This window comes from Suricata suricatta, chromosome X (assembly GCF_006229205.1).
Source record: "Suricata suricatta isolate VVHF042 chromosome X, meerkat_22Aug2017_6uvM2_HiC, whole genome shotgun sequence".
Taxonomy (NCBI): Eukaryota; Metazoa; Chordata; class Mammalia; order Carnivora; family Herpestidae; genus Suricata; species Suricata suricatta.
The window spans coordinates 39,138,437-39,151,043 of NC_043717.1; the positions used below are offsets into that span (position 1 = coordinate 39,138,437).

The 12,607-nt window shown below is 53.1% G+C and overlaps 1 protein-coding gene across 3 annotated transcripts in view; it reads left to right on the forward strand.

The window, feature by feature from the left end:
* Nucleotides 1-10,583, forward strand: part of CDK16 (cyclin dependent kinase 16) — an 11,071-nt gene extending 488 nt beyond the window's left edge. Inside the window, exons 1-16 of one of the 3 annotated variants that reach the window (XM_029929425.1) lie at nt 7-30; nt 4,551-4,758; nt 5,348-5,481; nt 5,584-5,709; nt 5,807-5,863; nt 5,955-6,069; nt 6,758-6,852; nt 6,954-7,016; nt 7,270-7,393; nt 7,591-7,711; nt 7,821-7,918; nt 8,001-8,106; nt 8,188-8,230; nt 8,378-8,468; nt 10,142-10,219; nt 10,305-10,583. In XM_029929425.1, the coding sequence (XP_029785285.1) occupies nt 4,557-4,758; nt 5,348-5,481; nt 5,584-5,709; nt 5,807-5,863; nt 5,955-6,069; nt 6,758-6,852; nt 6,954-7,016; nt 7,270-7,393; nt 7,591-7,711; nt 7,821-7,918; nt 8,001-8,106; nt 8,188-8,230; nt 8,378-8,468; nt 10,142-10,219; nt 10,305-10,342 (1,491 nt within the window). In that variant the 5' untranslated portion in view covers nt 7-30; nt 4,551-4,556 and the 3' untranslated portion in view covers nt 10,343-10,583. Of the gene's footprint in view, nt 1-6; nt 31-4,057; nt 4,308-4,550; nt 4,759-5,347; nt 5,482-5,583; nt 5,710-5,806; nt 5,864-5,954; nt 6,070-6,757; nt 6,853-6,953; nt 7,017-7,269; nt 7,394-7,590; nt 7,712-7,820; nt 7,919-8,000; nt 8,107-8,187; nt 8,231-8,377; nt 8,469-10,141; nt 10,220-10,304 lie in introns of those variants that run through there. The other 2 variants (XM_029929424.1, XM_029929426.1) reach the window with 2 other exon arrangements.
* The last annotated feature ends 2,024 nt before the right edge of the window (nt 10,584-12,607 follow it).

A 12,607-nucleotide genomic window follows, 5' to 3' on the forward strand; every position in this document is an offset into this window, starting at 1 on the left:
GGCGCTGAGGTTGCTCGCGCGCCCCCGCCGGTGAGCGCGTTTCCGAGACGCAGGGTGGGGGCTGCCCTTCTCCTGCAGAACCAACCCAGACCCCGGGCGGTGCCTAGGGGTCTGGGCTGCACCGGTGGCATGTGTCCCCCTCCCCCAGCGAATTTCCCAGAATGCACCGGGGCGGGGGGTCATTCGGGGCCTCCCTGACCTTGGCCCCGCCCTGGGCCCGGTCTGGGAGCTGGGGATGGGCAGTCCTGTGGGTGCTAATGGGGAGCAGGGTGAACAAGGGACCAGAGGGTGTGGAAATGGGTGGCGAAAGGCTCGAGGTTTGCTAATGGCCTGGACTGTGGAGGGGTCGGAGCATGTGTTAACAGGTCTACCGCTCTGTAGGGCTTGAGGCCCAGCGTGTGCTAATGGGGGTGTGCGTGCGTGAGGGACCGTGAGGGTTTATAATAGGGGAGAGCGTGTCAGAGGAATGCTGAGATATGCAAACGGGAAAAGAGCTGTGGAGAGACCCCGTGTGTTAATGGGGGATAGGGTGGTAGAGATAGCAGGAGATGTGCTAATAGGATCAAGACTCTGAAGTCCTGGGTGTGGTAAAGAGCGTCAGGGTGATGGTAATTCTGTGTATTTGTCCATGAGGGACTGCGGCGTGTGAGGGTCCAGAGAGCGCTCATGGAGTTCAGGGCAGTGGAAGAAGTCCAGTGTTGAGAGCATGCTGATGGGAATCAGAGCTGTAGAGGGTCCATGCATGTGGTAATAAAGGTCTGAGTAGTATGAGGCCCAGTATACACTAATGAAGACCGAGTGGGGGAGGACTGTGCTACTGGGTATCAGAAGTTGTGGATATATGTGGGGTGGGAGGGCACGACCGCGAGGGAAGTGCCCTAGCACTGTAAGAGGTCCAGTATATTAAGGATCAAGATGGTATGAGATCAGTGTGTGTGTCCATGAGGACAGGGGATGTGAGACTCGGGATGCACTCAGGGACAGGTATATGTGAAATTCTAGTGACCATTAATATGGGCTTGGAGCCTTGGAGGGGCTTAAACGTGTGCCACTGGGGGAAGAGTCAGGGCAGTATGAGGTCTGGAAAATGCTAGTGAGCATCAGAACCTTGTGAGGACTGTGTGCTTGTCCCCACAGGGGACTGGGTTGTGATGAGGGTCCCGGGGATGCAATGAGGACTGTCAGGGTTGTGAAGGGATTCAAGTGTGAACCAACAGATATTATAGCTGTGCAGGAGTTCTAGCAAAGAAAAATAAAGGAGTAGGACTCTGTGAAGGTCTAGGTGTGCTGCAGTGGATTAGAACCATGTAGGGCTGAAGTGTGTCCTAACGGGGCTCCAGGCTGAATGAAGACCCGTTGTGCACTAATGCAGGTCAGGCTCGTTATAGAACAGTGTGTGTTTGTGTGTCCCTGGGGAATGGGGCCGAGTGAGGGTTTAGGGTGTGCTAATGGGGAGACATTGTGTGAGGCCCAGTGTGTGCTAATAGAGGTCAGGGTGAAGTTCACTTATGCTGATGGGAGGTGGTGGGCGCAGGGTAGTGGGAGTACCAGAATATGTGTTTAATGATGGTTCTAGCCATGGAGGGGTCTGAGTGTGGGCAAAAGCAGGTCAGGGATTGGCAAGTTTCACTTAGTGTTAATGAGATTCAGGGCAGTGTGAAGGTCCAGTGAATGCTAATGTGGGTCAGCTGTAGAGGGTCCCAAGTGCATGTTAATAGGGGCCAGAAGCATGCACGGGGAACAGTGTGTTAATGGGGTGAGTGCTTTGGAGAAGCTATCAGGACCTAGGAGGCTCCTAAGAATGTGGCAGTGAGAGTTAACTTAGAGGGTCCCGAGCGTATGTGAAGAGTTCTGTGCCCTTTTGGGGCTTCATATACTGATGGGGGTTAGAAATAAGTGGGGAAATTGCAGGTGCTGATAGTTAAAATGCTGAGAGGCCTTCTTGAGGGTCCAGTGTGTGCTTAAGGGGGTCTGAACCGGATGAGAATGGTGTGTTTCTGTGGGAGTTAGTAGAGTGTGATGACTGTGTCCTCAGTGATCACTGTGGTGTGAGCTGATGAGTGTCCTTGGGTGTGCGAGAGTATCCTTTTTGAGTGGAGTTGTGTATCTAGTTTCTTGTTTTCTCCTTCATTATTCTGGAATTTAAAAGCTCAGAAAACGGAATGAATAATCTTTAAAAGTCTTATTGTATATTAACGTTCAAGTGTCCATGTTCACAAAGGTCTGCCCAGGGCACCCCCTGATGGGAGTATTGCATGATACACAGATTTTGTATCCTGTCGTCCTCAAATCCCCAAAAAACTAAACTGGAACATTTCCAGCCCTTGGAGTTTCCAGTTAGAGGTCATGGACCCATTGGTCCTTCTGGCTCCCTCTTCCATCCAGCCCTGCTTACCCCTGCCCTCATGTACCCCATTTCCTGCCACAACAGTCAGAGTGACTGGGTATTCGTACCATGGATACAAGACTGTCTTTGGGGGTTGGCCATGCTGCTGCTTCAGCTTCAGGTCCAGTGTTTGGCCTACTTGTTCAGGATTTTTGTTGTTATCCTGGGTTCTCTGGACCTCATCCTCTTTCCTGGGGTCTTTCTGCTAGACTGGTCCCTCTTCCCCTCCTGGGGGTGGTGGTGAGGTCAGGCAGGTGGAAGTGGGGTGTAGGGACCACTGGGGTAAACAGCTGATTTCAAGGTAACAGATGACCCACTTCTCTCCTCGAATCTAGCCCCAGCCTCATCCTCCCACCTCCTATCTAGCTCCACTTCCCTTGGGCCCAGGGCCATCTTGGGCCCTGCTGTGAGTCCAGATGGTTCCTAGGCCAGGTCTTTCCCCCACCTTGCTGGCCTAGAGCCCAGGAGGAAGCAGAAGAAGGCCAGCCTAAGCGTTTTGGTGGCCCTGTTCCCTCCAGCAGCCCCATCTAGGTCATCTTGCTGATGCCAGCGTCCCTGGGCCACCTTTTCTGGAGTTATTCATGAGTAGCAGAGACTTATCCTGCCCATCCTGGTAGAGATTGGTCTTAGGCCCTCAGCCCCCAATTCATTAATATCTGCCATAAGCACTTTTTGAACATCTACCTTGTGTCAGTCACAGTTCCGGGTCCTCAGATCTAGCCGTGACCTAAACAGACCGAAATCTACTCTGGCGGAGCTGATCTTCTAATTATGGTGGTGAGGAGACAGACTTAAGAATAAAGAAACCAGGGGCCCCTGGGTGGCTCAGTCAGTTGGGCATCCGACTTCGTCTCTGGTCATGATCTCGCAGTCCGTGAGTTTGAGCCCCGCATTGGTTTCTGTGTTGACAGCTCAGAGCCTGGAGCCTGTTTCGGAATCTGTGACTCCCTCTCTGCCCTCCCCTGGTCACGCTCTCTCGCTCTCTCTCTCCCTCTCTCAAAAAATAGATAAACGTTAAAAAAAAATTTTTTTTAAATAAGGAAACCAATAGGTAGATGGTGTCATTTCTGAGGAGATGATTACTGCTGGGGGGATGGTTGGACAAAGTGAGGGAGCTCAGTATGGTTGAGATTTTAAGTAGGGTTATTTGTGGAGGACTATCAATGAGAAAGGTAATATTTGAGCAATGGTCTGAAGAGGGTGAGGGAGTGACCTATTTTGAAGGGTTTTCTAGGTACCAGGAACAGCCAGTGCAATGGCCCTGAGGTGGGACTGCTGGGTGTGGTTGCAGAACAGCAACTAGCAATGATTGAAAGGGAGGTGAGGCCAGAGAGATAATAGGGGTGAATAGAGAAGGACTTTGTGGGCTACCTTTGAGGACTGGGACATTTATTCGGGATGATAAGGGAGATGGGCAGTCTCAACTAGAGGAGAAATGAGACCTGACTTGTAAAAATCTGGGTGGGACCCTTAGGGTCCCAGCCTGATTGAACCTTTCTAGCAGTCCTCGGGACTACTGGTGTGCATTGAGTTCCCCCCCCCCCCACAACCCTACCCAGTGGTTGGGTCTTGGCAAGGCTCCCTTCTTTGTGCACCCCTCACCTGGGGAGACCAGTGGAGTAGTCCACCAATCACCGTGACGATGGTTGCTGGGCAAGCTGGGAAGGTCCTTATGGCTGAGGAGAGCATTCTGCCTTGGCAATTGGGGGTAATGTGGTGCTGGTGCCGGTGGAATATGCCATCCTATGGGCGTGCCCGAGGCTGGATCAGTGCCCCCACCATCCTGGGCAAGTCCATCACTGCTGCCGCACCTCAAAATGCCTGCTATGGAGGCTCCCACATCAAGGCTGCCCCCACAGAAGCCAAAAGGTCACCAGTTGGGCCCTTGCCTTCAGCCAGCCACCCAGGCCTCAATACCCAGGTGTGCCACTTAGGAGCAGGGTCCCCAGGGGCTGGCTGTAAGTAGGCAAGCACTGACAGAGGTCCATATCTTTGCCCGGTTTCCGGGAGTCCTGAGTGGTTCTGGGGCTCCACAGTGGTTGGGTGGGCACTGACACAAATACACATCAGTGTACCTCACTAAGTTGTTGTGGGTTTTAGGGGGCCCGTGGTGGTCAGGCAAGTGCTGATGTGGGCCCCATTGCTATCTATGCCCCCTGCTCAGGTCGCCATGGATCGGATGAAGAAGATCAAGCGGCAGCTGTCGATGACACTCCGAGGGGGCCGAGGTTTGGACAAGGCCAATGGTGCCCCTGAACAGATAGGCCTGGATGAGAGTGGGGGTGGCGGCGGCAATGACCTTGGAGAGGTACCCACTCGTGCCGCTCCTGGGGAACCTCACTCTGGACGGGGCCCGCTCAGCTCTGCACCAGGTGGGTCCACTGACCACTTCTGCCCCCAGCCTGGTCCCCAAGTGCTGCCTCCCAGCCGAGTGCCCCTTAGACTTGTGTTATTTCCATTTTACTCTCCTGTTTCCTTCCCCTTCCCTGCCGTCCTCTCCATACTCTCTTTCTCTATATCTGTGCCCCTTTCCTTGGCTTTGTGCCCACGCCTCGGGGAGGAAGAGTGCCCTGCCTGCTGCAGCTGCCCCCAACCTTCTCTTTGCTCTTCTCCTGCGCTCTGCTATGGCCCCATCAGGCCTACTGGTGCCCACCTACCCTGAGCCTGCCTTCTCGGCCTTTGGCTATTGTGCCTGCCTTCTGGCTCTGGGACAGCCCCAGTCTCAGCTCACCCCTGGAACAGGGTGCTCCACTAGGTGACTATTGCCTCCCCAACCCCTATTTATCCTGTCCTGACCTGTGTGAACCGCCCTGGGCTTTGCCACCCTCTCCTTGAGGGACTCTAGGCTGCTCTGGGGGGTTGTGTGTATGTGTGTGATGAGGGACTGCGTTACATTGAGGAGGGGGTGTCCTGGGGCCCGAGACCTCAACTGGTCTGCCCTCCCCCTGTCCTCACTACCAGAAATTGTACACGAGGACTTGAAGATGGGGTCTGATGGGGAAAGTGACCAGGCTTCAGCCACGTCCTCGGATGAGGTGCAGTCGCCAGTGAGGGTGCGCATGCGCAACCATCCCCCACGCAAGATCTCCACCGAGGTGCTTAACCCCCTGTCTGGCTGGTGGTGGGGCTAGAAAAGAGGGTTACACGTGGGGGAGGTGGAGCTCATGGTCCTGTTTCTCGCCCATCTTGCCTGTTAGGACATCAACAAGCGCCTATCACTACCAGCTGACATCCGGCTGCCTGAGGGCTACCTTGAGAAGCTGACCCTCAATAGCCCCATCTTCGACAAGCCCCTCAGCCGCCGCCTCCGCCGTGTCAGCCTGGTGAGTGTCTTCTGTTCCAGTCCTCTTCTCCTTTCACTGCCCACCCGCCTCTGTCCCCTCCTGTGAGCCTTCTTCATCCTGCCTCTTTACCCCACAGTCTGAGATTGGCTTTGGAAAACTGGAGACCTACATCAAGCTAGACAAGCTGGGCGAGGTGAGAGACCGTCGTAAGGCCTGTGGTAGGGATAGGGGTCAGTGAGAACTTCCTGCAGCCTCCTCTCCTCTCACTCTTCCTCACACACCAGGGCACCTATGCCACCGTCTACAAAGGCAAAAGCAAGCTCACAGACAACCTTGTGGCACTCAAGGAGATCAGACTGGAACACGAAGAGGGGGCACCCTGCACCGCCATCCGGGAAGGTACAGACCCACAGGAAGACTGTCCCAGGCTTCCTGGGTTCTCCTCATGACACATACACACACGCACCCCGTAGTAAGAACAGAGATGGGGGAGGGGTTTTGGGAGGTACCCTCCTGACACTCTGGGCTTCATGCGAAAGTGCCCATCATGCACATATCTAGATGATAATCAAGGTAACTGGGAATCTGTTCCTACTTGGAGAAGAGACCAAGAATTAGCAGGGTGCTTGCTTTGGGTCTGAGAACACCTGTGAAAGTGCTCACCAGCTTACTAGATACAACAAGGTCTAGTCAGAATACCACAGGGAATGAATTTGAGTTGAGTAGAAGTTACATGTGCAAAGTGAATTTCACATGAAGCTGCAAGCCTCTGTACTAAGGGTTGAAGCAAAACCCCTTTCCAGGAAACAAAAACAGGTTGTGAAGATCTAACGTCATGTAAGCCTGGGGCGGCAACCCCAGGTTGTCGCTCCCTAATCTTCTCTGAGCCTTATTTTCACATCTGGAACATGGAGCCACATCTTCCTGGCATGGGGTGGGATAGAGCCAGTGGCTGTGAACCCGCACCTCAGGCTGCACAGGGAAAGAAGGAAACCCTGGGCTTGTCCCTGCCTCATCCTCCTCCTCCCCTCTATCCTGCGGGTGGGGCCCTGACCCTTCCCCCATCTCACCCCCATGATCCCTGCAGTGTCCCTGCTCAAGGACCTCAAACATGCCAACATCGTCACGCTACATGACATTATCCACACGGAGAAGTCCCTCACCCTTGTCTTTGAGTACCTGGTAAGGTTGGGCAGCAGTGGGTCTGGGGGTGAGGGGTGGGGAGATGGCCGGGAGCCACAGGATGTGGCCCCTCTTTCCTCCATCTCCTCTTCTGTCCTCAGGACAAGGACCTGAAGCAGTACCTGGATGACTGTGGGAACGTCATCAACATGCACAATGTGAAAGTGGGTGTGGGGCAGGAAGCAGGGGCACAAGGGGGCCCACACTCACCCACTCCACCCCACAAATCTCCCTGAAACAGACTTTCCCCGTTTGGCTTTTTTTCCTGGGAGCCCTTGGAGGGCATTGGGACTCTGTCCTCTTTTGTGAGATAAAGCTCTGGACTCGGTGTCTATATTTGGGAGGGGGAACAGTGTCTGCTGGGGGTCAGGTTGCTGGATGCTCTTTGACCTCTGCCTGCCCTTCCTGGGTTCCTAGCTGTTCCTGTTCCAGCTGCTTCGTGGCCTGGCCTACTGCCACCGGCAGAAGGTGCTACATCGAGACCTCAAGCCCCAAAACCTGCTCATCAACGAGAGAGGAGAGCTCAAGCTGGCCGACTTTGGTACCCTGGCCTCCCCCTTCTTCCCAGTGATCCCCCAGCCTTGCCCTCTCAGACTTCCCCTTCCTCATGACCACCTAATCTCAGTGCCCTTCACCTTCTCGAGGCTTTGCTTAGATCACCCTCAGTCCCAACTGCACACTCCCCCACACTGCCCCGGGCCTCTTCAATTCCAGCTGCCCCTTCTCTCAACCTACCAGGCCTGGCCCGGGCCAAGTCAATTCCAACTAAGACCTACTCCAATGAGGTGGTGACACTGTGGTACCGGCCCCCCGACATCCTGCTTGGGTCCACGGACTACTCTACCCAGATTGACATGTGGTGAGGACAGGTGGAAGTGTGGCAGGAGCCATGTGGTGAAGTGGGTGGCTTGGTCGCAATGGCCAACCAGCAAACTGCCTCCCTCTTCACTATTCCCTCCCTGCCTTAGGGGTGTGGGCTGCATCTTCTATGAGATGGCCACAGGCCGGCCCCTCTTCCCAGGCTCCACGGTGGAGGAACAGCTGCATTTCATCTTCCGCATCTTAGGTGAGGAGAGCAAGCCCTAGGAGCTGTGGGGACATTAAGGGATGCCCTGGGGATGCTTAGGGTAATTGTTCTTCCCCACCAGGAACCCCAACTGAGGAGACATGGCCAGGCATTCTATCCAACGAAGAATTTAAGACATACAATTACCCCAAGTATCGAGCCGAGGCCCTTTTGAGCCATGCACCCCGGTGAGGCTGGAGGGTGGGTGGGTGTTAGGGGCTGGAGTGCCCAAACTGAACTTAAAGCAGATCCTCTTTTCCTTGTGGTAGACTTGACAGCGACGGGGCTGACCTCCTCACCAAGCTGCTGCAGGTGAGACCACCCTCCCGGGCCAGCCTTGGGGGCTAGGGGATTCTAGGTGTAGGGAGACAGGGAGCTCCAGGGGTAGGGTCTGGGGTGGGGCGAAAGAGAGGCCTACATGTTCAAGGGGTCCCCACCTCCGCCTGCCCTCCCGCTCAGTTTGAAGGTCGCAATCGGATCTCCGCAGAGGACGCCATGAAACATCCATTCTTCCTCAGTCTGGGGGAGCGGATCCACAAACTTCCTGACAGTGAGTGGAACTGGCAGGGGACTGTGGGGAGCAGGATGCTGGCCAGGCTGGGCAGGGCACACCCTTGTTTGCACATATGATGTGTTGTGTGTATTATAAAAAGTACTTAGTTTTCGGTTCCTTTTTACCTTTCATGGGAATTTGCAAAGGTACATAAAAATAGACATAACACCACTTTTTTTTTTAAATAAGTATTTCCTTGTAAAATATATACCGAGAAACGCACAGATCATGAGTATACAGCACAGTGAATTTTTACACACGAAACACTCCCATGTAACTGGCATACAAGTCAAGAAATAGGATGGAGGAATCTCCCCTGAAGAACCCTCTTATTTACTTTAGTTATTCCCAGCCCCTTCCCAAGGGTTACCACTAGTTTGGCTTCTCATAGCATAGGTAAGTTCTCCCCATTCTTGTACAGAAACATAATCACACGGGGTGTTCTCCTTTTATACCTGATTATTAAAAAAAACCTTTTCATATGAACACTTTAAAATTATATATACTTAGGGGCGCCAGACTGGCTCAGTCGGTGGAGTATGGGACTCTTGATCTCAGGGTTGAATTTTTATCCCACGCTGGGTGTAGAGGTTACTTTTTTTTTAATAAAAAAAAATTTTTTTTTATTATTTATTTTTGAGAGAGAAGGACAGCCTGAGCAGGGAAGGGTCAGAGAGAAAGGGAGACACAAAATCTGAAGACAGGCTCCAGGCTCTGAGCTGTCAGCACAGAGCCCATCATGGGGCTTGAACCCACGAACTGTTACGTCATGACCTGAGCTGAAGTCAGACGCTTAACTGAGTGAGCCACCCAGGCGTCCCTACAGGTTACTTTAAAAAATAAATAAGGGCACCTGGGTGGCTCAGGGATTCTCTTTTCTCTCTGTCTCTCTCTGCCCCTTTCTCCACTCACCCGTTCACACTCAAAACTTCTATAAATATATTTATTTATTAACTATTAATAGATAAATAACATCTGTTAGACAAAATAGTGAGTCCCCAAGCATTCTAGCAGGTCATCACCTTGTGGCCCATCTGGTTTTGGGGTTTTTGCTTTTTTTTTTTTTAAATGCTTAATTTTGAGAGCAAGTGCGCAAGCGGGGCAGGAGCAAAGGGGGGTGGGGGACAGAAGATCTGAAGCGGGCTCAGCACTGACAGCAGCGAGCCTGATGTGGGGTTCAAACTCCTGAATCATGAGATCATGACCTGAACCAAAGTCGGACGCTCAACTGACTGAGCCACCCAGGCCAATCTGGTTTTATCTATGTTCTCTCTGATTGTTTTTTCAAATCCTGGATAGATCATTCACCTATAAATTTCAACATGTATCTTTGAGATGTTGTTTACTGTCATTATCCTACCTTAAAAAAATTGGCCCACTTCCTGTATCTCCCCACTGTATTAATCTAAATCAAATCCCAAACACCGTCCATCACCTAGACTCAACAGATGGTAATTGCAATACTATTATCACACTTGACAGAATTACTGATTTCTTGGGTGTCGGGTAATAGTCCATATTCCATTCTTTCTAGTTGTAACTGGTTTTTGTGTAAGGATTATATGACAGGTGAAAGTCAAACCTCTCAAAAGACAGCTTTTGGTGCTATGTGGCAGGTGGTCCTGAATGGCCCCGTGAGTCATTTCCCACTGTCTGTCCTCCACCCACAGCTACTTCCATATTTGCACTAAAGGAGATCCAGCTACAAAAGGAGGCCGGCCTTCGGTCTTCATCGATGCCTGACTCAGGTAGGTGTGGCCCTCGCCCTCTTCCCCACCCTGGCCACCTACTTGCTTACCCACCAACAGCCCTCCGCTCTGCTTTCCCCTGCAGGCAGGCCAGCTTTCCGCGTGGTGGACACCGAGTTCTAAGCTGAGTTCTAAGCCACAGACTGAGGCCCCAGCAGGCAGCAGCTGGAGGGGTGCCACTCCCCTTCACAGGGCAGCCCCCAACTGTATCCTCCTTGCTTGCTGCCTGTCTACCTGCCTGACTCACGCTCACCTGCCCACACGCCCCCTTGCTGCCTGTCCAAACACCCAACCATTGGCCTGTCAACCCACCCACTGGCCTGTCTGCTGGGTGCTAACAAAGCTCTCATCGCTCCTTCGCCTAGTTTGTCTGTCTGTCTGTCTGTCTCTCTCTGTCTCGGTAGTTGCCGGCGGACAGCATGGCCGTGTCAGCCTCCACACTGAGGCCAGGCCTATCCCCCTTTCCCTCATCCCCTCCCCCAGGACCACTACCCCATGGCCAGCCAGGGGTCCGGAGCAAGCCCAGGCTGGGGATCTCAATTCAGACAAGACGTGACAATGCCTCGGGTCTGAGGCTTCCCTTGCCTGCTTCCCGCCTGCCCCACCTGCCTCGTGCTGTGTGGGCCTTTTTTTTTGTTTGTTTCATTCATTGTTGTTTTTTAATTATTTTAAATGAGGTTTTCATTTTTTAAATGCAATATCTCTGTATACAGAATGGCTGGGCCCTGCCCCCTGCGTGTGGCCCTCCCACAGTATTTTGTGCAATGAAGCCCCGCTCCCAGCCTTTCCAAGGCAGGGACACAGTCCCTATTTGGAACCTTGACCATCACTAGACCCTGGGGTCAGCTAAGGGAAAGCATGCCTCGACCGTTCGCCTTTCTACCCCTCACCTGTCATCCTCAGCTGCAGGGGTATCTGGGGACTACCGGAGACTCTGGGGGGTGGCCGAGGTGGGGGGCCCCCACTCTTCCCCTCCTATAGTCCCATAGCTGGGGCCTCCTTCCTTCTCAGGGTCTTCCTAGCCCAACCCTCCTGCCCCCATCCCACTTGGTGCTGTTGAGTAGGGGCCCTGCCAGGAATTGACCAACTTTTCAAGGAGCCATAGTGTATATATGTGCACAAGCAGGGGCAGAGGGGCGCATGGGGGTCTGTGCCCAAGCGTTAGCCCCTAACCCCTTGGGGAGGGTGAGGCAGGGCAGGGGCAGTCTCTGGGGTCAGTCTCAGATGGGTGGTTACCTCCCCGTCCTCCACTCTAAACCCTGGGGCCCTCAAATGGGGTGGGAGGGCTGGGGTGGGGGCCCTCCTCGTGGGGTTTGGGGGGTTGGGTTCCTGAATGCACCATAACCGCTGTATGAAATATTAAAAACTCTAAAGTGAAAAACCTGATTGCAAGTCCCTGCAAGGGTGCGGGTGGGCTTGGTCCAAGGCAATGCTGGGACCTTGGAGAATTCATACCTGGTCCCCATCTAGGAGAGCACTTGAGACTGGGCCAGGGACATGTCACGACTCTGAAAGGCATTGGAGGGGCTGCAAACATGCAATAGTACATGAAGTTGAAGCAGACAGGGCAGGCTGAATAGAGGGTGAACTAAAAAACAGAAGAGTGAGATTTACCCAAGAATATGAGAAAACCAGGTAGATGGGAGACGGGTGTATGTCGAGAGGCTGTTTGAAAGACATTTGGAAGGCCCCATACAACCAACCAGGAGGTGGGGAGGTGTGACCACCATGCATCAGACTGGACACCATGAGGCAGGCCAGTTGGAAAGGGAAGATGAGAGGAGGGTAGATTTTGGACCGCTAAGTAGGTGGGGGAATCTAATACATAGGATTGGGGCCATCAATGAATGGATGGAGCTGGAAGTTTGGATTGTTGGTGTCCAGGAAGTAACAGAAACCATGGGCATGGGTGAAGATAACCCTGAGAAGGATGCAATGGCTTGTGAGAGGTCAGAGGTCAAATGGCATACACAGTGTGGGACTGGGCCTCAAGTGTGAGGATAGTTGCAGCTTTGATTTTCTTCGACCTGGGAGCGCCAGCCTCTGTCCCAACATCTGGGCACAGCCAAGGATAGACTTTGTGCAGAAGAGAGGAGTGTGGGCAGGGACAGGCAAATACTGCAGGGAATAAGCCTAACTAAGGCTGGTTACTGAAGTTCAACAGTGGTGGCCCAAGGACCTCTGATCATTTCACTGTGTCCCTGTAAGCACTTTGGTGAGCTCAGCTTGTAGCCTTGTGCCCGTAAGGGTTCTCCATGTTCCCAGAGATGGGGAAGCAAGCAAGGAAGACAGGACACCCTCCCTATTTCCTTGTAACAGAGCTGAACCTTCCACAAGCGCCTCAGCAGACTTCCTGTGTCATTTTGTGGCTAGAATAAGATGATATGG